The 26,358-nt window shown below is 49.8% G+C and overlaps 1 protein-coding gene across 6 annotated transcripts in view; it reads right to left on the bottom strand.

The window, feature by feature from the left end:
- Nucleotides 1-13,780: 13,780 nt before the first annotated feature.
- The window catches only part of CRACR2A (calcium release activated channel regulator 2A), a 131,888-nt gene continuing 119,310 nt past the window's right edge, over nt 13,781-26,358 (bottom strand). For 4 of the 6 annotated variants that reach the window (XM_055394430.2, XM_055394429.2, XM_055394428.2 and 1 more), the window contains 3 exons: nt 19,797-19,898; nt 17,104-17,180; nt 13,781-15,789 (listed from right to left, as the gene is read on the bottom strand). In XM_055394430.2, the coding sequence (XP_055250405.2) occupies nt 15,705-15,789; nt 17,104-17,180; nt 19,797-19,898 (264 nt within the window). In that variant the 3' untranslated portion in view covers nt 13,781-15,704. Of the gene's footprint in view, nt 15,790-17,103; nt 17,181-19,796; nt 19,899-19,920; nt 26,249-26,358 lie in introns of those variants that run through there. The other 2 variants (XM_055394433.2, XM_055394432.2) reach the window with 2 other exon arrangements.

Raw genomic sequence — 26,358 nt, 5'->3', positions numbered from 1 at the left:
GGGGGAGGGGATAGCCAGGTTGCCAGGTTCCTCCAGGCGCTCAGCTCCATTATTAGTCTGCGACTCTGCTGAGCCGGGACTATCTCATGGAAAATCGTTTTAGTAACTGAGAGGAAATGGAATTAAGGGTTCGGCTGCTGGCTGGCCAGGGCTGGGCCTCTGGCATCCAGCAGGGGGTTAGCCCTGCCTCTGCTGTTGTTCAGTCGCTCAGTTGTGTCCCCTGGGAGGGCAGCCTGCCAGGCCTCCCTGTCCTTCACCATCTCCCACAGTTTGCTCAGACTCACGTCCACTGAGTTGATGATGCCATCCAATATTTATCGTCTCTGGCCAGATTCCTATTCAGGCATCACTCCCACAGCGTTCCGAATGAGTGGCCTTTGGAGAGTCGGGCTTTTGCAGAAGGTGAGGGCAGCCTAGAGGGCAGCAGGGCTGGACAGGTGTCCGGGGTCAGGGGAGGCCTGGGAGAGATGACCATAGGCGTGCTCACGTCTAAACAACGATCTGGCCCAGACATAAGGTCCTGGTTTGGATGAGCCCCAGCCGCGCCCTGGAGGAGGTCCTCACACTTCAACAGAAAGGAAGTTGTTCACAGAGGGTGTCGCAGGAGAGACCCGTGAACTCCAAGGCGCCAGGTGCCTGGGGGTTTTCTGCACTTCAGCTACCTGAGGCCAGGATCCTGTTTTCCTCCATCCTGAATCCCCTCAGCTGAGAGTAGCAGCAGCTGACGGCTTTATGGCTGCAACATCCGTGTTCACAGAAAGGGCCAGGAACATTCTTTGTCCCCACCATCAGGGGTAGGATAGTTGGGAACGGAGTCAGGGATGAAATCAGAATGTGTGCAGTGTGTGTGTGTGTGTGTGTGTGTGAATGTGTGTGAGTATGTGTGTTTGTGTGTGTATGTGTGTAAATGTGTGAGTGTGTATGTGTGTGTCAGACTATGTGTATGTGTGTGTATGTGTGTGCCTATGTGTGTGTGAGTGTGAATGTGTGTGTGTATCTGTGTGCCTATGTGTGTGCAAGAGAGTGTGTATGTGTGCGTGTTTGTGTGTATATGTGTGTGTGTGACTATGTGTGTGTGTATGTCTGTATATGAGTGTGTGTGTATTTGTGTGTGTGTGATTGTGCATGTGTGTGTGAGACTGTGTATGTGTGTGCGTGTGTGTGTGAGACTATGTGTGTGTGTGTGTGTGTATATGAGTGTGTGTGTATGTGTCTGTGTGTGTATATGTGTGAGTGTCCATGTGTGTGTGAGAGAGACTGTGTGTGTATGTGTCACAGTGTGTACATGAGTGTGTGTATGTATGTGTGTGCCTATGTGTGTGCGAGAGTGTGTGTATGTGTGTGTGTTTGTGTGTATATGTGTGAGAGTGTGTGTGTGACTGTGTATGTGTCTGTGTGCGAGAGTGTATGTGTATGAGAGTGTGTATATGAGTGTGTGTTTGTGTGTATGTGTGTGCATGTGTGTGTGTATGTGTGTATGTGAGTGTGTGTATGTGTGTTTGTGTGTATGTGTGTGTGAGTGTGTCCACACGTGCCTTAGACCCGCAGACACAGGATGAAGGACTGTAGCTCTTGAGCCCCACCCCCCACCCCCCAAGCATAGTGCTCACCTACACTGACCATCGTTCGGGTCTGTGATTAGAGGCTCTGCATTTCTGGGGAAGTCTCAGAACCCTGTCAGGCAGCTGCTCCGCTAATGACCTGCTGTGTGGACAGAGGAAACCTTTGAAATTCTCTGGAGGAATGCAGACGGAGGTGGGGGCGGGAAAGAGTGTGGAAGATGGAGTCAGAGAGGCAGGTCTGAGACTGGCTCACACGCAGGGGGGTTTTCCACTTTCCATTTCTCCACACCAGTGTTGCTGTTGCTAATAATGGTAATATTAAACACATTTTACAAAAAGAACTTTTAACTTCTAATTAAATTAGAATTTCTTGTGAGGGGACTGGGACAAGTGCTAGTGTTATTTTTTTCTTAGTACTTACCAACCAAGTATGCTGAAAGAAATAATCCACCAGTTATGACAGGTAAAGTAACAAAATGAAGCAAGAACTTTAAAATACTGGACAGATACCAAACAAGAGCCTCCCCCCGCCAAAGAGACACGGTGATATTGTTTTAAATATTATTTTAAAATGGCAAGCCAAATAGGCCAATTAAAAGAAGAATAAACAAAAATAAATAAATAGTAAAAATAAAGACAAATCCCCCAGGAGATTCGATGGGCCTCCGAGACTGAGAATGTGGAGTTGGAAGCCTGGCCTTCCTGGTGCAGCTGGGGCAGAGCGGTGGGTGGGCCATTTCTGGGAAAGCATCTTTCCAGATTCAACCACTGCAATCCCTGCAATCCTGGCCACCTGCCTGCAGGTGGAGGACCTGCTGCAGGGCCTCTTATCAAGCAGCAAAGAAATGACGTTCAGGGATTAGACAGAATATGGTTTCAATTATGGCGTGAGAAAATTGGGTTAGCTCAACCAAAGTGGGCTGAAGCCCCAGAATTATCTGGGGAAGGACTGGGGCCCCTGCTGTGACAGAATCCTGCGAGGGGCTCATGGGGGGCTTATTGGGAGCTTGGGGGCTCTGAAGGCACCAGACAGTAAGGCTGGCTGTGATCACCAGGGCAGCGGGCTGCAGGCTCCTTGCCTGTGACAGGCAGGGCCTTGGTGAGTCCTGATCTGGGGTCTGCCCGGCCAGGCAGGGAGTAAGCTGGGAGTGAGGGCAGCCCACCTGTGGGGTGCTCTCTCTTATCTCCTATGAATTGAGGAGGAAACCCAGACTCCTAGGGCACCCAGCCACTCTCAGGCTGCAGACTTCAGAGCCATGAGCAAAGGGGAGGGATGGGAGATGGGCCTCACGAATGAAAACTGCTCTGGGAGGGGCCAGGAGAGGGGAAAGGAAAGGAAGAGGACGGGGTGGGCACCGAGGAAGGAAAATGCAGCCTCATCTGCTTGTTTGTGTTTCTTGTGTTCAAGATGCTGACTTCTAGCATATTTTTAAATCCATCAGACATGAAAGGCTGGTTTAAATAGATCTGCAGCGTGAAGCTGGTGATTTCATTTGCCACAGCGGAGGAGCTGGCAGGATGCTGGCAAGGGCCCAGCACCTCTCCCTGTGCTGCCGAGGAAGCTGTAGAAACATGAATCGGTGGCGCTCTTAGGCAGGTGCTCTCCCCGCTAACTGAGGGAAGGGGACATGCACTGGGGGCGAGGGGAAGATTAGCAGGAAACAGAACTAGAGACATGAACTGGACCGACACTCTTCTGGTCCAAGGAAGCCTCCTGGTTTAACCCATCCTGACCCCTGTTGCATCTTAAAGTGAAAGTGAAAGTCACTCAGTCGTGTGTGACTCTTTGCAACCTCGTGGACTATATAGTCCAAGGAATTCTCCAGGCCAGAATACTGGAGTGGGTAGTCTTTCCCTTCTCCAGGGATCTTCCCAACTCAGGGATCAAACCCAGGTCTCCCACATTGCAGGTGGATTCTTTACCAGCTGAGCCACAGGGAAGCCCAAAAATACTAGAGTGGGTAGCTGATCCCTTCTCTAGCAGATCTTCCCGACCCAGGAATCGAACCAGGGTCTCCTGCATTGCAAGTGGATTCTTTACCAACTGAGCTATCAGGGAAGCCCTTGTTACACCTTATCCTACAAACTTTCACTTCAATCTCAGTTCAAAAGAATCCCAGACCCTTGGGGTTGATGGGGGTGGAGGTAGGGGCCTAGTAATTCATGGTATCTAGTTTCTCACCTGCACTCCTAAGAGCAGACCTCAACATATTCTTGAATGCCTCTCGTGTTGGAGGGTTCACTACCTCATGAGGCAGCCTGTTCCTCTGCTGGACAGCAGTCACTGGGATAAACTTCCCCGGGATGAGTCATAGCCCCATGCTCTGTGCTGACTGGTTCTAAACTAGTTCTCTGTGTATGATACCGAAGTCAGCCCCTCACCTCTGAACACAATTCTCAGCTCCCTCCCCCACTCCAGTCCTTCTGTGCCAATTCCTAGTTTCCCTAACATAAAAGTACCCCATGAAAGTGAAAGTGTTGGTCACTCAGTCGTGTCTGACTCTTTGAGAACGCATGGACTGTAACCCACCAGGCTCCTCTGTCCATGGGATTCTCCAGGCAAGAATACTGGAGTGGGTACTCATTCTCTTCTCCAGGGAATCTTCCCAGTCCAGGGATTGAACCCAGGTCTCCTGCATTGCAGGCAGAGTCTTTACCATCTGAGCCACCATCAAGGAATCTCAAAATTTACCCCATGAATTTCTGCAAAGACAAAATATTTCTTGGTGCTAAATTAACACATTTCCTGCTGTAAGAATGCATATTTCCTGATGTGATGAAATTCCAGGAAAGACAAAAGACTTTGCCATTCATTTTTTCTGTCATTCAACAAACTCTGGCCCCTATTTGGGGGCCAGGCTATGCCTACTGTTGGGATTTGGGGTATGGGAGTCCCCTTATCCCAGGAGCTCTCTCCAGGGGGAGAAGTCAAACTCCTAAAAGGAAGGATGTACATGGGTGGCAAGGGCAACGGGGCTGGCAGAGTGGGCTGGGGTGGGGTTGGCTCCAAGTCCTTGGGGGAGGGGAGCTGGGATCATTGTCACGGTGTTTTTACAACATGCTAATATACAGTTGAGGGTTTTTGGTCTTTCCTCCCCTTGGGGCCCTGACACTCAGGGGCTGTCAGCAAGCTTCTTCCCTCTCCTGATCTCTCCTGACACAGCCTGAGACAAGCATCGTGTGTCTTAGAGCCTTGGTGGTTGGCACTGGAGAGAACCAAGATTTCACCCATTCATGGAACATAAACATTTGCGAAAGAGGTTGTTCAAAAAATGTATCGCAGGAAAATATACATAGTGTACATTTACAGTTTTCAGTTCAGTTCAGTCACTCAGTCGTGTCTGACTGTCTGCGACCCCATGAATCACAGCACGCCAGGCCTCCCTGTCCATCACCAACTCCCGGAGTTCACTCAAACTCATGTCCATCGAGTCGGTGATGCCATGCAGCCATCTCATTCTCTGTCGTCCCCTTCTCCTCCCGCCCCCAACCTTTCCCAGCATCAGAGTCTTTTCCAGTGAGTCAAATGTACAATCCCAAAGCATTGATTAGCACATCCACAGCAGTTCATGCAGCCATCCTTCCCTACCCTCCAAGGCCAGAACTTGGGCCTCATCACAGAGGGCAAGTGTTTTATAAACCATGCTGGTGAAGATGGTTCTATCTGGAGTGTGGTATTAATATCTAAAATCTTAAAGCCACCCATCCACCCAGCCAGTATCTGTTACATGCCAGTTTCTACTAAATACAGAAGGAACTGAGACCTGAACCCTGCAGGCAGTATGGCAGGGGGAGACTGGAGTCTGGATTCTGGCCCCCAGTCCACCTTCCATGGAGGGCGGGAAGCCACAGAGCTTTCTGTTCTTAGACGGAATCTCTAGCTTGGAGAAATGCAGATTTTCCTTGTTCTGTTTGCCCAGAGATATAGGAAATGCTCTTACCGGAGACCCCAGCTTCTCCCAGTTACCCAGGCATGTGGGATTTCTTTCTTTCCTATTGTGTTTTGTTCTGATCTCTTCAGGAGAGAAAGAGGTAATAACTAACATTTGTCTGGAACTTTTTGGTTGACTAAGCACTGTCCCCAAGAGTTCTCTTTTGACCTGGCCATGCCCAGTGAGCGTAGCTGAGCAGAGAGAACTCTTTTACAGCCTGGGAAGCTGGAGCTCAGAGCAGCAGGTAGGTCCAGATTCTGCCCACGGCCACACACACGTCTGCAGGCCCGCACTCTGCACAGGTCTTGAGAGAAAGCATTCGGGAGGGGACCGACTGGGTGAAGGCGGCTGGGTCCACACCAGGAAAGAAGAGGGCCAGCAGGGAAGCATCTTTTAATGCTCAGAGGCACGAAGCCCAGGTCAAATTGAGCTATCGAGCTGCTGTGGGTCATGGATGGCTGCCAGCGGGAGCCGGGGCAGCTCAGGTCAATGAGATGAATGCTCTGATGGGCCGCACAGTCTGAAAGGCCATCAGACCTCGGCAGCTGGAACGCTCCTGGACAAAGCTGGAAGCAGCTCCTCACTGGAGCCAGCAGGCACACCCCGCAGGTCTACCAGGCCACAAGGGTCCAGAAGACCAGCCGAGTGACCCAGCCAATGCTCGTGATGCCCTGCCCTCAGCTGGATCTGTAGGCAAATGCTGCTGGCCAGTGTCTCCAACATGAGGCCACAGAGATGGGTGTTTGTGCCCTTACTCTGTAAATAAACACCACACAGTGATTTCACAGAGCAGCCTGGCAACCCTTGGCCAAATGTCGCACCAGCGCCCCCATCTGCTGCCCTTGACCTAATGCTACATGTACTCATCAATCCCCAGGTCCATGGTCACATCATCCAAACTCATTATGAGTCCCCTTGAGTACCAGGTTTTAATTCTTTTTGAGTCAAAAACGATTCCATTCTCTCTGTCCATGTTCTCTGGGCACTTCTGATGAGCAGTGCAGGGTTTTTATGTGTATTGTTTATTGTTATAGGTCAGATGGATCCAGTCATAATTCATTTAACAGAACAGGCCTCACTGGTCCTAGGAGTCCTTATACTTTGGGCAGTGGACTTTCCTGGTGCTGTGACAAGAACCTGCAAGGACCCCTTCTGAAACAGAGCCAAAGCCCTGATAAAGTCCAGCCGCCTGAAGGGTCAGTCCTTGAACCTGATGTGGTCCTGCCCATGGATGATAAGTAGCCCAGACTATTCCAATGCTGCTCATTTTCCACATTGACTTTAGGTCTTCTGCCGAGCACCATATGGCTTCCCAAACCTCATTGCTTCCAGAACATTCTTCCTATGTAGGGCACTTAGATTAAGTGGCTGCACTGCACTGTGTGAAGGGTGGAGTTATGATGTTGTTTGTTATTGCCATGGCTGAGGATCAGTATGTCTATTAATAGAAACATTAATAGGAAGTGGGGAGGTTTAGAAAGCTCCTATATCCTGCCAACGTCACCATTTCCTCCCCACCGACACACACCCCAGGATGAGGAGGGAGGGAATAGCTCATAACTATGGATTTTGGCTGAGTTGGTTGGAATTTGAAGAGCCACTTTCTGTTCCCCAGACTATGGGAAGGCAAGATGGCGGGACACCTAGGGCCTGTCAGCAACAGGCCACTTACGTCTTGGGTTTTATATTATGTATTAAGATTTCATGATTTTGAAGTAATTAAACTACTTTTTAAATAAGCTTCTGATTGCAATCTTCCCATACCTGTCCCTTGTGAGTGAAGCTTTGTGGAATGTCTGGATTCCTGGCAGGAAGGGGACAACTATCTGAGGATCCCTGGTCTCTCTTCACTTCCCCAAGGAACTGGACATGTCCTTGAGCAGCTCATCTCCAGCAGGGTGGCCAGAAGCTCAAGGTGGAGGGGAGGGGTTCTCAGATCCAAACAACTTCTGATGTTAAGGTCCTCCTCCAATCCAGAAGAGAAGAAAGACTCTGTGGAGGAGGTTCAGGGTGGGGCTAAGGAATGAGACCAGAGTCCTGGTTATGTTGGGTGAAGTGGAAGGAAGGCAGCAGGAGACGGCAAGCAGAGCTCGATCTGTGCACAGGGCAGATGGTTACCACTGTGAGGTCTTTGAAACTGTAAATCAGGATCTAAAATATGTTCAAAGATCTACAGGAACCCATGTCTAAATAACTAAAGGGAAGCATGAGAATAACATCTCACCAAATAGAGAATATCAACAAAAAGACATCAATTATAAAAAAAGAACCAAACAGAAATTGTGGAGTTGATGAGGACAATAATAAAATTCACTAAAAGTACAGTGAAAAATTCACTAGAGGGTCCTGATAGCATATCTGAGCAGGCAGAAGAAAGAATTAGTGGGCTTGAATATAAGGCAATTGAGATTATCCAGTCCTAGGAACACAACTTTAAAAAAATAAAGAAAAATGAACAGAGCTTCAGAAACCTGTGAGATACCATTATGCACGCCAGTATATGTATAATAGGGTCCTAGAAGGAAGGGAGAGGTATAGGGGGCAGAAAGACTATTTAAAGAAATAATAACCAAAAACTCCCCAAATTTGTTGGAAGCCATTAATTTATACATTCAAGAAACTCAGCCCAACTGCAAGTAGGATAAACTCAAAGGGGTCTATTGCTAGACCCATAAGAATCAAACTATTGAAAGACAAAGAGCTTTGAAAACAGCAAGAAAGAAGCAACTCATCACATACAAATGATCCTCAATAAGATGAACAGCTGGGTTCTTATCAGAAACTGTGGTGGCCAGAAACAGCAGGATGGTAAAGTCAAAGTACTGATGGGGAAGAAACCCTGTCAGTCAATCAAATGTTCTATATCTGGTCAAACTATCTTTTAAAAGTGAAGGATAAATTAGACATTTCTGGATAAACAAAATTGAGAGTGTGTCTCTAGCAGACTTGCCCTACAAGAACTACTACAGAAATAAAGGACACTAAATAGCAACTTCAATCAACATGAAAAAATAACGAGCACTGGTAAAAGTAATTACATAAATAAAGATGATATAAACATATTTTTCATTCATGACTCCTTTTTTCTGACTTAAAAGACAACTGCATAAAACAATAAATAAAAAGTCTATGTTGATGGGCATAAAATGTATAAAGATGTAATTTATAATAATAACAACAAAAAGGAGGGTGGAATGAAATTATATAGGAATAAATTTTTTATACTATTGGAATTAAGTCATTATTAATCCAAACAGATTGAGATATTAATGGTGACCCTCGGGGCAACCACCAAGAAAACAAATAAATTACACATTGTAAATAAAATTACAAGAGAATTACAGTTGTACATTAGAAAATAACTAACACAAAAGAAAGCAGTAGTGGAGGAATATAGGAACAAAAAGACACATGAAGTACAGAAATAGCAAAATGGCTGATATAAATCATACTTTACCCATCACATTAAATATAAACAGACTAAACACTCCAGTCAAAAGGCAGAGACTGGAAGAAAACAAACCATGAATCCATCTACATGCTGTCTACAAGAGATCCACTTTAGATTCAAGGACACAAACAGGTTGAAGGTAAAAGGACAGAGAAGATATGCCATTCAGAAGATGTGCCCACCAAAAGAGCTGGAGTGGTCATACTAACATCAGACAAAACAGTCTCTAAGACAAAAATTGTGACTAAAGGCAAAGAAGCACATTTTACGACGATAGAGGGTCAAACCATCAGGAAGACAAAACAATTATAAACAGGAACTTAGAGCCCAAAAGTACATGAAGCAAACTGTGATCTTTAGGAGAAGTATAGGAGAAGCAGCTCTGTCTTAAATATTTGACCCCATAACCCATTATGGTGCTTAATAGTCTACCACTAGGGATTTATTCCTTTGGGTTAAAGTATGCTTTTCTTAGAGTTCTTTGTTAAAATACAAATATGGCCCTGAACACCACTGGCATAAACACCTTAGCTGAAATTGGTTTAAGATCCTTTGGAGTAGGGACACATAGTGACAGAAACAAAGGGTTGAGCCATCTGTGATGAAGGATACAGGTGCTGCCTGGAGTAGACCTGGGCAAGGGGAGGCTGGAGGGGAGTCCAAGATCGGGCAGAGGTAAGAACACTGGGGAAAGAGCAGCACAGGGCAGAGAAGAGGTGGGAGAAAGCCAGGAGGAACAGAAAAGGCCCCAAAGGGGCAATGAGTGCTGGACAAGGAGCAAAGTCACCAGGGTGTTGGTTTGGTGCCAGAGTTCGTGGCCAGAGGCAGCAGCAGACCCGGGAGAGGCCCGAGCAGTCAGAATGGGAGCGGCCAGCATGGGGCCAGGGATGGTGACGAGCACAGGGCATCCCTGGGCAAGCACTGGGAGCACCGTGGCAGGGAGGGAAGGTGGCGGGATGCGGTCTGAGTGGAAAACCAGGAAGTCCACAGGACAAAGATGGGCAGGGCCAGGAGGTCACACCAGACACGAGCTCAGAGGTCGAGCAAAGAGCCGGACAAGCAGAAACAAAAACAAGGTGGTGTCTGGGAGGCGCCCAGTTACCGGAAGATGCTTAGTGTTGGTTGGTGCTGAATCCAAACCGAAGCGAGGCAAATGCTCTGGGCAGAAACTCGAGCTTGACGATGACAATAGCCCCTACTTGTCAGCACCGATGTGTTCCAGGCACTTCACATGCACTGCCTCCCATGGTACCCAAAGCGTTCCTAGAGGTCCACGTGGTACCTCCTGTCCACAGACACACAGGAAACCTGCTTAAGTAACTTGCTCAGCAAGGGGCTGGAGCTGGGAGGCTTTGCTGACGCCCTGTGCTAGGCTCCAGGCTGGGCTGATTGCAACCCAACAGGGTTGCTTTAAAGGAACAGGGGGGAAGGGGCAACTGAGATCGGGGGACACGGAAGTTCTCAGAGTCTCCGCAAAGTCCCCGTACGCCATGTTTTCTCAGGTGGGCGTGGAGAAGGGAGCCACAGAGGCCTGACCACCTTCCTGCCCTTCTCTCTGCCTGATCCTTGAGGACTGGTGAGGATTCACCCCACGGGCTGGAAGGCCAGGCACTAGGATCATCCCAGTTCAGTTCAGTTCAGTTCAGTCGCTCAGTCGTGTCCGACTCTCCGCGACCCCATGAATCACAGCACGCCAGGCCTCCCTGTCCATCACCAACTCCCGGAGTACACTCAAACTCATGTCCACAGAGTCGGTGATGCCATCCAGCCATCTCATTCTCCGTCGTCCCCTTCTCCTCCCGCCCCCAACCTTTCCCAGCATCAGAGTCTTTTCCAGTGAGTCAACTCGTCTCATGAGGTGGCCAAAGTATTGGAGTTTCAGCTTTAGCATCAGTCCCTCCAATGAACATCCAGGAGTGATCTCCTTTAGAATGGACTGGTTGGATCTCCTTGCAGTATAAGGGACTCTCAAGAGTCTTCTCCAACACCACAGTTCAAAAGCATCGATTCTTCGGCGATCAGCTTTCTTCACAGTCCAACTCTCACATCCATACATGACCACGGGAAAAACCATTGCCTTGACTAGACGGACCTTGGTCGGCAAAGTAATGTCTCTGCTTTTTAATATACCATCAAGGTTGGTCATAACTTTCCTGCCAAGGAGCAAGCGTCTTTTAATTTCATGGCTGCAATCAGCATCTGCAGTGATTTTGGAGCCCAAAAAAACAAAGTCTGACACTGTTTCCACTGTTTTTCCATCTATTTCCCAGGAAGTGATGGGACCAGATGCCATGATCTTTGTTTTCTGAATGTTGAGCTTCAAGCCAACCTTTTCACTCTCCTCTTTCACTTTCATCAAGAGGCTTTTGAGTTCCTCTTCACTTTCTGCCATAAGGGTAGTGTCATCTGCATATCTAAGGTTATTGATATTTCTCCCAGCAATCTTGATTCCAGCTTGTGCTTCTTCCAGCCCAGCGTTCCTCATGATGTACTCTGCATATAAGTTAAATAAGCAAGGTGACAATATACAACCTTGACGTACACCTTTTCCTATTTGGAACCAGTCTGTTGTTCCATGACCGGTTCTAACTGTTGCTTCCTGACCTGCATACAGGTTTCTCAAGAGGCAGGTCAGGTGGTCTGGGATTCCCATCTCTTTCAGAATGTTCCACAGTTTATTGTGATCCACACAGTCAAAGGCTTTGGCATAGTCAATGAAGCAGAAATAGATGTTTTTCTGGAACTCTCTTGCTTTCTCCATGATCCAGCGGATGTTGGCAATTTGATCTCTGGTGCCTCTGCCTTTTCTAAAACCTGCTTGAACATCTGGGAGTTCACGGTTTACATACTGCTGAAGCCTGGCTTGGAGAATTTTGAGCATGACTTTACTAGCGTGTGAGATGAGTGCAATTGTGCGGTAGTTTGAGCATTCTTTGGCATTGCCTTTCTTTGGGATTGGAATGAAGACTGACCTCTTCCAGTCCTGTGGCCACTGCTGAGTTTTCCAAATCTGCTGGCATATTGAGTGCAGCACTTTCACAGCATCATCTTTCAAGACAGCGGCTGCACTTTGCTGGAGCGGCTGTGAAGAGATTTTCCACGACCAAGGTAAGAGAAACCCAAATAAGACGGTAGGTATTGCTAGGGGGCACCAGAGGGCAGACAAACTGAAATCATAATCACAGGAAACTAGCTGATCTAATCACATGGACCACAGCCGAATGTGGTCCCCTGGAGAAGGGAATGGCAAACCACTTCAGTATACTTGCCTTGAGAACCCCATGAACAATAACAAAGGGCAAAATGATAGGATACTGAATGAGGAATTCCCCAGGTCGGTAGGTGCCCAGTATGCTACTGGAGCTCAGTGGAGAAATAACTCTAGAAGGAATAAAGGGATGGAGCAAAAGCAAAACCAATACCCAGTTGTGGATGTGACCAATGATGGAAACAAGGTCCGGTGCTGTAAAGAGCAATATTGCATAGGAACCTGGAATGTTAGGTCCATGAATCAAGGCAAATTGGATGTGGTCAAACAGGAGATGGCAAGAGTGAACGTCGACATTCTAGGAATCAGTGAATTAAAATGGACTGGAATGGGTGAATTTAACTCGGATGACCATTATATCTACTACTGTGGGCAGGAATCCCTTAGAAGAAATGGAGTAGCCATCATGGTCAACAAAAGAGTCCGAAATGCAGTACTTGGATGCAATCTTAAAAATGACAGGATGATTTCTGTTCGTTTCCAAGGCAAACCATTCAATATTACAGTAATCCAGGCCTATGCCCCAACCAGTACTGCTGAAGAAGCCGAAGTTAATCGGTTCTATGAAGACCTACAAGACCTTTTAGAACTAACACCCAAAAAAGATGTCCTTTTCATTATAGGGGACTGGAATGCAAAAGTAGGAAGTCAAGAAACACCTGGAGTAACTGGCAAATTTGGCCTTGGAGCACGGAATGAAGCAGGGCAAAGGCTAATAGAGTTTTGTCAAGAGAATGCACTGGTCATAGCAAACACCCTCTTCCAACAACACAAGAGAAGACTCTACACATGGACTTCACCAGATGGTCAACACCGAAATCAGATTGATTATATTCTTTGCAACCAAAGATGGAGAAGCTGTATACAGTTAGCGAAAACAAGACCAGGAGCTGACTGTGGCTCAGATCATGAACTCCTTATTGCGAAGTTCAGACTTAAATTGAAGAAAGTAGGGAAAACCACTAGACCATTCAGATATGACCTCAATCAAATCCCTTATGATTATGCAGTGGAAGTGAGAAATAGATTTAAGGGACTAGATCTGATTGATAGAGTGCCTGATGAACTCTGGACGGAGGTTCGTGACATTGTACAGGAGACAGGGACCAAGACCATCCCCATGGAAAAGAAATGCAAAAGAGCGAAATGGCTGTCTGAGGAGGCCTTACAAATAGCTGTAAAAAGAAGAGAGGCGAAAAGCAAAGGAGAAAAGGAAAGATATAAGCATCTGAATGCAGAGTTCCAAAGAATAGCAAGGAGAGATAAGAAAGCCTTCCTCAGTGATCAATGCAAAGAAATAGAGGAAAACAACAGAATAGGAAAAACAAGAGACCTCTTCAAGAAAATTAGAGATTCCAAGGGAACATTTCATGCAAAGATGGGCTCGATAAAGGACAGAAATGGTATGGACCTAACAGAAGCAGAAGATATTAAGAAGAGGTGGCAGGAATACACAGAAGAACTGTACAAAAAAGATCTTCCCGACCAAGATAGTCACGATAATGTGATCACTGACCTAGAGCCAGACATCTTGGAATGTGAAGTCAAGTGGGCCTTAGAAAGCATCACTACGAACAAAGCTAGTGGAGGATCATCCCACCCTACTCAAAACCCAAGTTAGGGACTAGAGGCTGCAGATGAAGGCACACACACAGACACACAGTCACATGCAGACACTGCTGGAGACCCATCTCACTGGTGAGACACTGGCAGTCCCCTCTCTTCGGGAAAGGACCTCCTGTGAGTACTTCCACACCGGGGCGGGGGCCAGAGTCCGTCAGATGATGAACACAAGCCCCCTGAGCAGGAAGAGCCCCCCAAAGCCCTTATGCTACCGATGCCACGGGGGCCCAGGAGCGGGCAGGACTGCTCAAGATCCTGGGTGCCTCCTGGCACTCAGTGCTGACTTTTGTCACCCACCCTCGGGGGGCTCCCAGGTGCCCACAAAAGTGGACGAGACAGAAAGCCTGAACAAAGGAAGCTGGCGCTTGCCTGTGGCCTGTGGTCTCTGACCCTCTGGCCGGTCTGGGCAGGAGGCCATAGGCACACCCTTGGGAGCTCTTGGCCAGTGACTGCCCCCTACCCCGCCCAGCTGGCTGTGTGCAGCTTTCTTGAATCACCTTCTTGGAGGCTTGCTGACGCTTTCTGTCCTCTGCCTTCCTACACGCCCCAGGGCATGTGGACATCAGCCACTTTCTGATGTGGGGCCAGGGTCTAGCCCTAGAATGGTCAGCGGCAGTGACGTTTATGATCTTTGCTTCCAAGCTTCCAGTCAGGGTGAAAGTGCCCTCACCAGCCCCGGATGCTAGTCAGTGATGTTGGAGCGCTGCCAAGGGCTGGGACCTCAGAACCTAGCAGACCGGACCACATGCCAGTCATCCAAGTGCCTTGTTCAGGGGCTGTCACAGGGGTGCCAAAGCTGGCAGCTACCCTCTGCTCACTACTCAGAACCCCCCAAATGTCAACATCACAGTCACACTTGAAAAAAATATAGCCTTCTAGAAAAGCAAAATAAAATGAAGTCAGTAACTACAGACCCGATGTTGGGCCTCCCTGCCTGCCTGTCAATCTACCCCAGTAATCATCAGGTACAGTTCTTGAAGAGCTATTTTGAGAAACATTTAGAAAATGGCTTTTACATGGCTCTATGTACCTTACTGATACCCTCAGGCATGGTCGCTCTGTTTAGCAGCAGCTGGTTTGGTTGCCCAGGTTTTCATCTCCTCGCCAAAGTTAAGCAGTTGGTCAGCCCACTCCCTGACCCCCGGCGTACATTTATCACCCACAGTCCACCCTGTGGAGTCAGGGGAGCAGGAAGGCTGTGGCTTTTGTAAGGCGCAGCTCCAGAGAACCCATGGGGATAAATACAGAGGCCAGGCGGCGGATGAGAGAGGAGGGGCCCTGAAGCTGGGGAAGGAGCAGGTCCCCAGGGTGTGAGGGTGGAGCAGGAAGCAGGTATCTCAGTCTGATGGACTCAGCACCCACGGGCACCTCAAGGCCCATGAAGCACATGCCAAGGGTGTCCACTGGCATCCAGAGAACAGGCTCCAAGTTTGGACCGATCACCCAGCAGTGCCCAGTCCCGTGTCTTTGACCTACAGGAAGCTGCCAGTCTGCCCTGCACAGTTGCCATGGCAACCTCAGTGCCAGACTCCTAAGGGCAGGGTGGGAAGAAGGGAAGTGGAGAAAGCACGGGGTGGCTTTTCTGGAAAAGCCCATCTGTCCGTTCCCCCAGGAAACCAAGCTAGGGGAGAAAGAAGGATGGAAGTGACAGCTGGGTCCAGACAGAGAAGAGAGGGAAAGACCCCGAGACATCCAGACAGCAGCTCTCCTCGGGGTTGTACTTTCCTTCCACGGTGGTGAGGAGCCCATCACCGATGGAGACAAAGGCCCAGTGGGTCTTGGTGGGGGCACCCGTGCAGGAGCCCATGTGCAGAAGGCAGGGCGGCCCCGTGGCCTCAGGTCCGGGCGGGAGTCCTGGGAGGCCTGTATCAGCCACAGCAGGCTTTCTTCTTGGCAGGGCGGTCAACCTGAATGGTGTCTTCCCTCACTGTGTCTTCTTGCTCCTTGAGGACCCTGGGGGAGGGGCAGGTGGAGGGTCAGCAGTGGAGGAGCGGCTGGGACAGACCCAGCCTCCCAAGAGCATCAGAGACAGTGCTCCAAGTCCCCCCCGGGGCGGGCACAGGCGCACAACTGTGATATGTAAAGCTAGAGTTGTAATCAGTGTGGATCCTTCACAACACCTCCTCCAGGCAGCCTCCCCTGATGCTCTGGATAATGTAAGTGCCCCTGGTAGCGCTTGGATCCTTCCTCTGTTACAGTCCCATCACTGCTTCTCAGCAGACAGTGAGATGCTGATGACAGAGACTGTATCCTTTGACTCTGTGTCTCTGAAGCTTATCATAGTACCCAGCACCCAGCAGAGGCTCAAACATTACATTTATTGGTTATTGACTTTATGGAGGGGCTTCCCATGTGGCCAGAGCTCCAGATTAACTATGAGAGGTGAAGGATCAAATATAGTGTCAGGGATCTTATCCCTGCTTTATATTCTCCAAGAACTTTCACCGGAAGCAACTCTACCGATTTTCACATAAGAGCAGAGAAGGTAGGATGGATGTTCCCATGTTGGAGGCAAAACCCTGGGAGGCAGGGCGACTTGCCCTGGGAAATCAGTGGCAGAGAAAAGCCTAGAGTTTTCCCCATAAATCCCTAGGTCTTCCATAACTCCACAATGTCTCCAGTGCACCGAATAAGTTGTTCTGTGCTCTTTGTTATTAAATATATATCTATCTTTTAAATGCTCCAGAATGAATGCTCAGCATGACATAATCACTAATCAGTATCTGCTGGGTGGCTTGATGGATGGGGATGGGCGGATGGACAAATGGATGGATGTATGGAGGGATGAAGAGATGGATGGATGGGTGGATGGGTGGCGGGTAGAAGCTTCCAGCACCAGTCCTTTGAGCGCTGTCTTTTAGGGTACCTCTGTGTCCCCCATCGCAGCCCCTCTCCTTGGCTCCCCTCCCCCTCCAAAAGGAGTCCACAGTGTAAGCCAGCTGGCTGCCAACTAATCCTTGGTACAACATTAGGCAGCACTGAGGGGCCTCCGATCTGACCTTTCCCAAAGCATTTGCATTTAAAAAGAGGATCTCTGGGAACCGGCAGACAGCCTTTCAGACTCAGAAGACAAAGATTGCAGTGGAGGCGGGGGCGGTGGGGGAGGGTGACGGGCAAAGAGGCTCTCTTTTTGTCATTTCAGAGCTCTGTCCCTGACCCTGGGGTCCCACACAAAGGCCGAGGGCTCTAGCCCCTCTACCCAGCTGGCTCAGACAGACAGAGGGGGTTGAGGCAGACGGAGACCCCGGCTGAGGAACATCTCATTACCTGGCCAGATGGAGCACGGACTCTTCTGTGTTGTGACCGGAATAGGCGCTGCATTCGTAGAAGATCAGGTTGTGTTCCTGGAATCAGAGGACAGAGGCGTGAAGGAGACTTGCGGGGGTGAGGGGGATGGAGGGAGTCTTGGGTGGGCGGAGAATGCCCGTCTACACCTGCCACACCTTCACTTCCTCGCGTGCCCTCCCTACTCTGTACCAGGCTGAGTTCTGTCCCTCAGGCTCCCTGACCGATGCAGGTTCCGGAACCATCTCCCAGGGGAGCCATAAGAACTATAACAGAACACAACCTACGCTGCTGCCTTAGTGCTTCACGCTTTCTGGAATTGCTGTGTGGGGTGCATGGGCTCCTTTTTCTTCTCACACCATCCTGTGATGCAGGCCAAGACTCACACAGAGGCCAGGGTGGGCGACATCCTTCCTGCTTTACAGGCAGGGAAACTGAGGCTCAAGAGGGTACAAATGGTGGGTGAGCCTGTTCAGGTCTCCACCGGGCTCCCAGCAGCTCGCTTTCCCTGGCACACGGGCACAGTTATTAAGAATTCACATACCAGTTAACGAACACTCCGGCTGCCCACGCTGTTGGCCCTGGGGTACAGGACCCTGGGGCCACAGGACAACTGTCCATCACCTCACCAGGCCGAGGGTGGACTGTAAGTGTAGGGACAGGGGGCTTGGCCAAGGCTCATCCTATCCCATTTATCAGTCCCATTAACACCCTTCCTGCTTTGTTAATGACAACGCTAATGGCATCTGGCAGAAGCCCCGGAGGCTGATAGCCTGGGGGACAGGCAGCGGGGCGCAAATGCATCCACAGGCACAGATCAGGAGGGCCCAAGAATGCTGGCCCAGCTCCGTCCTCTGCTTTCACCTGGTCTGGTCCCTGCATACGTCTGTCCCGTCCTGACTCCCCTTCAGTCCACAGAAGGATGAAGGCTCCATGGTGGGGGCAGGGGGAACATACAGACCTAGAACTGGAAGACACGGTTTGCCCCTTAGCTTCAAGTCCCAACCCCACCACTGAGGACAAGTGAGAACTGAACGGATCACTTAACTTCTCTGAGCCTTCTCTTTTGTGCAATTACAGAAAGAAAGAAAAATAAAATGGAATGATAAAAATACAGATCTGCAGTTCCTTAATCAAAATCCTTGGACCCAGGTGTATTTCGGAATCCAAGATTTCTAAGTTTTAGAAAGATAACAGTGTTAGTTGCTCAGTCGTGTCCGACTCTTTGTGACCCATGGACTGTAACCTCTGTCATGGCATTCTCCAGGCAAGAATACTGCAGTGAGTTGCCATTCCTTTCTCCAGGGGATCTTTCAGACCCAGGGATGAAACCTGGGTCTCCTGCATTGCCAGCAGATCCTTTACCATCTGAGCCACCAGGAAAGCCCAGAAATAAGGACAAGAAAGATAATACTTGTCCATAATACATATTACATAATAGCCTCTGTAGATATACAACAGTACTCTATAATCAAATATATTAATATTTCTTCAGTGAAACATTTGAATATTCATTCAAAGTGAAGTAAACAAAAACCATAAAAAGCCCCAGTTGCAGTCTTGGTCAGGTTCTTCTAACAAATGAAATGCAAAAATACCTTTGTGTTTGGAGCTCTTTGGACCGGGAATTGCAGATGTGGCCCAGGGACACTGCAGATGTGACCACACAGCAGGCAGACCTTCCCTGTCCTCCCGTGAATCTCACGCCTGTGCCTGCCTGCCCAGCCCCAGAGGCCATAAGTCCCTGTCTCGAGCAAGCCCACCAACCCTTATGGAATCCTGGTGCCGCAGAGCTCTAGCTCCACAGACACAAAGCTCCCAGAATCTGCTCCGAGGGAAAGCAGGCCGCCAAGAGCAAGCATGGTTTGTGTTGCTGCCTGATTTTCTTCAAGCCACATTGGTTCTCTGCTTGGGCGAGGGGGCTGGTGCTTATTTTAATGGTCGGCTTTGCAGTGCCTGCCCTGAGTTTGTCTGGAATCTGGAGCTTGGAGACTCAGTCTTGGAAGGAAGGAGGAACATAATCCAAGGAAGAGCACACTGCTGCCTGGCAGGGAGTGAGCGAGTCATCTGTGACGGTGACCAAGTCAAGAAACACAGATGGATGGGACTCAAGGATCAGCTGGGGGACTGAAATAAGGAACCTCCTCCTAGTGGAGGGTTTGGGCTTCCCCGATGGCTTAGTAGGCAAAGAATCTGCCTGCCTCTCGCGCATCGCAGGCGGATTCAAATTCGGGAGATGCAGGCAGACTGGAATTCAATCCCTGGGTCAGGAAGATCCCCTGGAGGAGGAAATGGCAACTCATTCCAGTGTTCTTGCCTGGAGAATCCCATGGACAGAGGAGCCTGGTGGCTACAGTCCATGGGGTCATGAGAATCGGACACAACTGAGTGTGTGCGCAGCCACAGCCTCTGAGGATTCATAATTCTGAGTTCCAAGGAAGAGGATTTGGGAAATTCCCCACACCCAAGGCAAGTCTGTTTTGCAACCTTGGTTCTCTGCAGAAAGTTCCATGTGCACAGCAGCTGGACTGCCCCCTGATGCCAGGACACCATCTGGCCCGCTTGCTTCCTTCCCAGGGGCCTCCTGAAGAAGGATCCCAGCCTGGCTCTAGGGCACATGCCCAACCCCCGTCGGGGTCTCTCCCGTCCAGAGAGAAAGGATGCTCGCCCCTCACCTTGGCCAGCTGCTCTCCCAGGCCCCGCGGCACTTCCCGCTCTTTCTCATTGTCAATTTTGTTGCCCAGCAGAAGAACAGGAATGCGGTCTCCCACAGCTTCCTGTGGAAAAGATAATCCCCAACTGAGAGATACATCTTTAAGGAAAACCTGGAAGGGCAGGTGAAAACACTGGCTGCTAAGACTCAAACTAGCTTGCAAACTCTCTGCTGCCACAGAGGTCCGGTGACAAGACAGTCAGCCCAGAGCGGAGAGGGGACAGTCTCTCAGAGTCTTAGTTTGCTGGGCTTCTGTGAGTGCCCAAGGCTGCCTCTGGGGCCTCCCAGTCCTCTGTGCGGGGAACCCCCCTCCAGCCTGCTCCTCGGGTCCTAGCTGGAGCAGAACGAGGGCACAGCTGATGCTGATAAAATAAGGGTCTGCACACAGCCCCCAGGGGCATTCCCAAGTGACCAGATTTGGTGGACATGACCGAACGAACAAGGAGTTACTGTGATGGGCTGAGGAGGTGGTCCAGGAACTGTGCCATCAGCAGTGTCTCCTCTGGGGACCTTGAACTTGGCACACTGCTCCCCAAAGGATGGGTCTGGGTCTGATTCATGGTCCTGGGCCCACAGTGCCTGATATATGGCTGTCGTGTGCTTCCCTGGAGGTCACCCCATGGGGATCCCTGTCCTGGGTTCCCTGGCTTTGAAGAAGTCCCAATCAGGAAGAATGGGGGCTGGAGCACCCACAGTTCAAGGGCCAGATGAACAGGTTAATTCGAGGGCTCAACCCTACTTACTCCTCCAGCAGCTGTGATGTATCAGCTGGGGACTTGCACCCCAGGATCCCTGCACTCCAGGGTCTCTGCAAACTGGGGTCCCTGCATCCCAGGGTCCCTACACTCCCAAGCTCTTTGCACCCCAGGTCCCCGCACCCTGGGATCCCTGCACTCCAGGGTCCTTGCTCCCCAGGGTTCTTACACCCCAGGTTCCCTGCATCCGAGAGCTCCTGCACCCCAAGGGCCCAAGACACACAGAGACTGAGCCAATATGGTGATGTTCACGTTCACTCAGGTTGTTATGTTTGTTTTGTGAGATATTTAATTAGGGGCTTTTAATCATAATTTGGTAACAACTATTCACTGCAGCTCTGTTTTTCACTAAGTAGAGAGGGCCGTGGGATTCCAGAAGTCAGCCAGTAGTTACAGTGTCACCAACAGTTCAGCTGCCTTACCCTAGACCCGGTCCAGCAAATGTCCTGGTCCCTCCGACAGGACATGCGTTTGAGTTTAAATGTCATCACATTTGAAATGAAGCCTCCCTGGTTCCTCAGTCTACACATTCCTTTTTATTGCAGTTCAGTAGTGAAAAAATTCTCATTGATTAAATGAGAACATTAGAGCTCAGAGAATCCAAAATACAATCCAGGAAAGTCAGTGTTATGAAGACCCATCCTTTAGTATATGGATCCCCTTTCTCAAATCGTTGGCTCTAAGCTCTTATTTCCAATGACCTCTGCTGCTTTGTTGCTACTCAGGAGCAAAGTTGTATCCCACTCTTTGTTTCCCATGGACTGCAGCCCGCCAGGCTCCTCAGTCCATGGGGTTCCCAAGCTAAGAATACTGGAGTGGGATGCCATTTCTTTCTCCAGGGGAGCTTCCCCACCCAGGGACCGAACCCAGGTCTCCTGCCTTGACAGGCGGGTTCTTTACCACTGAGCCACCTGAGAAGCCCCTCTGCTGTCTACTGTCTCATTAGCCAGAACTCTCTAAAGGCAGTATTTCTGCACATCCATGGTGAGATGGTAATGAACCTTTGGAATGATGACTCGAGGCACTCCAAGATCTTACAGTGTCTTCTGAGACATCAGAAGTAGACTGGCTTGTGCACATGGTGTTGGATGTGCTAGGTGGACTCCGCCATATTCCAATTATCTGTGAGTGAGAAATACTCATGGCTGCACGCATGGTCCACAAGACTCCCTCTTAACCAGACTTCGGGGACCAGGGATGCCCCACAGTCTCACCTGTTTTGTGCCACAGAAACTCTTGCAAACGGTTTTTCACAGAAAAGGAACAAAAGAAGAGAAGTAGGAAAACAAGCCCAAAGCCTTGCTGTTTGGAGCACGTGCGAGAGATGTTTGCAGATGAATGTGTGAGGAATGACAGGCTGGTGGGATTTCTTGATGTGGAAACTCTGAAAATAAGAGCCTCAGACTTGAAATCTCAGGGTGGGATTCTAGCCTGGAGTCTGATACTGTTATGGGAAACGGCTTGTTTTTCTCCCTGGGTCCTGAATGACCAAATGGGATGAGGTAGGAACAGGCAGCCTAGCACCTGTAAAATGAGCAGCAGAGCTGCCCCTGAAAAAAGGAGAGGTGGCCTTCTTTCCTAAAATGATTCCTGGCTAAAAAATAAAAATAAAGATGAAAGAGTTTAGAAGGAGCAGAAAAAAAAAGCCCAGGCCCCAGCTGGAGTGGTGGTTTCTGCTCTTTGCAGTGTCCTCCTCCCATACAAACTCTCTGGCCCCTCACTTCTCCTCTGTGGGCCCTGTGATGTACGAGAACTAGGCCTATCTCCAAAGATGTGGCAAAAAAACAAAGAACATACGTGAGGCCATGGCGCACGCTACCAATCAAGGCAGCCAGGTGTCCTCACCCCGCCCTAGATCCGTCTCCAACATGGGAGGGGCCGGGGCTGGGCTGGGGTCTCATGGTCCTCTCTGACTTGAACCTCAACACTTGAGCCCTCTGCCTACACTTTACGTCATTCACCTACCTAACTAGCTATTGGCCTGTCCACTGCTTGAACAAAGATGCTCTTAATGACCCACCAGATGAAGTTACACTTCCTTTTGAAAGTCTGAGGAGCACCTGCTTCAGTACCTAAGTCTGCGGCCATCCCATGTCTGTGGATGTTTCTATAGATGTTGGTAAGGTCACATGAAGCCTCCCTAGCAGCTCAGATGGTAAAGAATCTTTCTGCAATGCAGGAGACCCAGGTTCGATCTCTGGGTCGGGAAGATCCCCTGCAGGAGGGCATGGCAACCCACCCCAGTATTGTTGCCTGGTGAATTCCGTGGACAGAGGAGCCTGGTGGGTTGCAGTCCACAGGGTCACAAAGAGTTGGACGCAACTGAGCGACTACCGCTTTCACTTTCACAAAGTCACGAGGGCACCCCAGGTTAGAGGGAAGGAGTGGCCGGCCGGGCACAGCCTCTGGGCAGACCCTCCAGGCCCTGTCCAGCTCCCTCGTCTCTCTCCGCTCTACTCCCTGAGCTGGGAGGTGGGTTTCAGCGCTGAGGTCCACCCCCCACTGTCCTCAGAAGCCCCGCTCCACCTTCCGCCATTCAGTTACTTTTCTCTAAACGTGAACTTCTTGGAAGACAGACTTGTTGAAACTCAAATACTCTCCATCCCTGACTTTAACTTACAGGAACTGTCAACTCGGAGCAAGCTTAGGACGTGCAGCTGTTGCATTTGGTTGGTAGCCGTGTGTGTGTGTGTGTGTGTGTGTGAGTGCGTGTGCGTGAGAGAGTTTGTGTGTGTGTGTTAATATCTATTTGCTGCGAGGCAAGGAAAAGCACTTAGCCAGGCGGGTGCTGTATTTCTGCAGAGGCAGGACAAAACAATCTGAACACATTAAAGCGTGCAGTTATGCTAAGAAAAAAAAATGACTGCAAAATTATATCTTGGGGGTTTCCATATTTATCCAAACCCCCCCCCCCCCACCACAGACGATGAGTCAAAACAAGATTTATTTGTGTAGTTCGTTCTAAACTGCCAGCACTTTGAGCTCAACTTGGAGCATGGGGGATAAAAATCAAGCTGCTATTTTTTGCCAAGTGCTATGCATTGTCACCGGCGACAAAGATCACAGAGTGACAGCCAGCTAGTTGTCCAGGAGGGGAGCGGAGACCTGCAGAGCTCTTCAGCTTTGAGATGGAAGCCGGAGGGCCGGAAAGAGATGAACGTCTATTTCTCAGAAGCAGGTGTAACTGGGGCCGCGTGATGAGGGAGGAGCAGAGTGCAGGAGCAGACCTTAGATTCCAGCCCTGGCTGTGCCACCTGAGCAGCTGCGAATCCTCTGACAAGTCACTTCTCTCTCATCTCAGGATTTCTCAGTTATAAGACAAACAGGCTACGAGACATGAATCTCCATGGTTTTATTCCAGCTCAGATTCACTGGTCTTGCTGGTTCATGACTTAGTTCAGATGCTACTTTCTTGATGTACAGGCTTAACAGGACAGAGTTCTGGGGCGTGACAGAAAGATCCAAACAAGAAGTTAGTATGCCAGGCCTTGGGGCACTGGGAACCAGCAATTTGAATTCAGGAGAAATACCAGCCTATCCATCTTGTGTTGCTGTTTTCAGTCGCTAAGTCATGTCCGATTCTTTGTAGCACCACGAACTGTAGCCCGCAAGGCTCCTCTGTCCATGGGATTCTCCAGGCAAGAATACTGGAGTGAGTTGCTATGCCCTCCTCCAGGGGATTTTCTCCACCCAGGGATTGAACCCACGTCTCCTGCATTGGCAGGTGGGTTCTTTACCACTGAGCCACCAGGGAAGCCCCACTGGGCTTGTTGTTGGGTCACTAAGTTGTCACTCTTTGTGACTCCATGAACTGCAGCACACCAAGCTTCCCTGTTCTTCACGATCTCCCGGAGCTTGCTCAAACTCACATTTATTGAGTTGGTGATACCATCCAACCATCTCATCCTCTGTCGCCCCCTTCTCCTCCTGCCCTCAATCTTTCCCAGCATTGGGGTCTTTTCAAATTAGTCGGCTCTTTGCATCAGGTGGCCAAAGTATTGGAGCTTCAGCTTCAGCATCAGTCCTTCCAGTCAACGTTCAGGGTTGATTAGGATTGACTGGTGTGATCTTCTTACTCAAGAGTTTTCATTGAGCCTGTACCAAATCCTATTTTCTTGACCTGATTCAGGGACAAAGTTTTCAGACATCCAGGGTGCTTCATGGTCTAAAAACAGGGTCCTTAGATCCTGCCCAGGTTCTCCTCTAGACTGGACTGATTAAAGGAGTCCCACGCAGCGGAGATTAGGGTCAGATGGGTCAGGGACGCTGAGGTGGCAGGAAGGTCTGATGACTGCGATTTTCAGTAGGTGCGCAGGAAAGGTAAGATGGCGGGAGGATCCTCACAGAGTGTGTCTGAGTCCAGCTTTGGCCTCTTCTGCAGGAGGCCTGGGGGCCAGGTAAAGATGGAAGGGACCTGGGGGTTGGGCAGAACACCTCATAAGGCGGGGCAGAGGTCCCTTTTCTTCACCCAAGGCGTTTGGGTGGGTGAAGCTCCTTCTAACCCAGGTCCTTCCTCTGGGCTGGAAGGATCACTGGGGTCCTCTCGTCTATATGCTCCATCCTGGCGCCGCCCCCCCAGAGAGTCAAGGGGAAGCCCCAGTAGAACGTGAGGGCCAGAGCATCCCATCCACTCCTTCACTGAGTGACTGGCCCATGTTGGAGAGCCATGGCTGAGCTGAGATGGTGACAAGGTCCTTTTCAGGGAACTCCACACCTCCCCTACAGGGGTTCCTGCCCCAGGCAACCTCGTCCAGGAGCCAGGCTTTGCTGTGTATAATCTCAGCCCTTTCCTCTGGTACCGCTTTCAGGCTGAGGGGGAATGGGGTGCTGGGAACAGCTGGCCACCACTCACTGAATAATAAGGCTTCTGAACCCACAGGCTGCTGTTACTGCTCCGCTCCAGGCTCCCTCCTCCGGCGGGGGTGCCAGTTGGTGGAACACCATGGCGATTGGAGGTACGCCACCAACAGCAAACGTTGCTTATGCTCAGTCCCTCTCCGATGCGAGCAGGTGTCGAGTTTTCACCTGTCACCTGACGTCTCTGGTGGCCGGTTGCCAAGGCAGAACAACTTAGCTTTTCAAGAACCCGGAGAGCAATTGCATTTACAATGCCACCATTCCATGTCCTCAACACACCCCCGCCACCTGACACAGCCTCTGGCCCCTGCCCATGAAAGCCAGGGCCACCAAAACGGGTCCTCCAGAGCGCCTGGGGCATGCTGAGAACACAGGTCACGCCCCTCAAATTCTTGCTGAAGGAGCATAAACATCTTTGAAAAGGATTTAGAATCTTTCTTCTCACAGTGGGGTCCCTGGCCCAGCAGCAGTGGCTCCTTAGAACTTGCTAAAAACGCAGAATCTGGGGCCCCAGCCCACACCTGCTGACCCAGGATCCGTATTTTAACCCTGTCTCCAGGAGACTATTTATGCATAATAGAGTTTGAGAAGTCACTGGTTTAGGCTAGAAACCATGGCGGCTGAGGATCAAAACCACCTGGGGGACCTTTGCTTTTGTTGTTCAGATTTCCAGGTTCTGGATCATTCTCTTTGGGAGAGAAGGCCCTGGTGCCTGTTTTGGTTGAAAGCTCCATAAGTAATCTTCACGTTCATTCAGGTTTGGAATCATCTTTTCAAGTTTACCTATACCTTCTGCTCAAAGCTAAAGCAGGAGAATGAAAACCACAAATTACACAGAGAAGCCCCATCCACACATGGGTAATTCTGAGTTAGCCACAGATGGATCTGCGTTTCAGCTTTGCTTCCATGGGG

Source organism: Moschus berezovskii, chromosome 6 (assembly GCF_049115385.1).
Source record: "Moschus berezovskii isolate FMDL1 chromosome 6, NW_MosBer_1.0, whole genome shotgun sequence".
NCBI classification, from domain to species: Eukaryota; Metazoa; Chordata; class Mammalia; order Artiodactyla; family Moschidae; genus Moschus; species Moschus berezovskii.
Note: the sequence above shows the minus strand (reverse complement) of the source record. Positions and strands in the feature narration are given on the sequence as shown.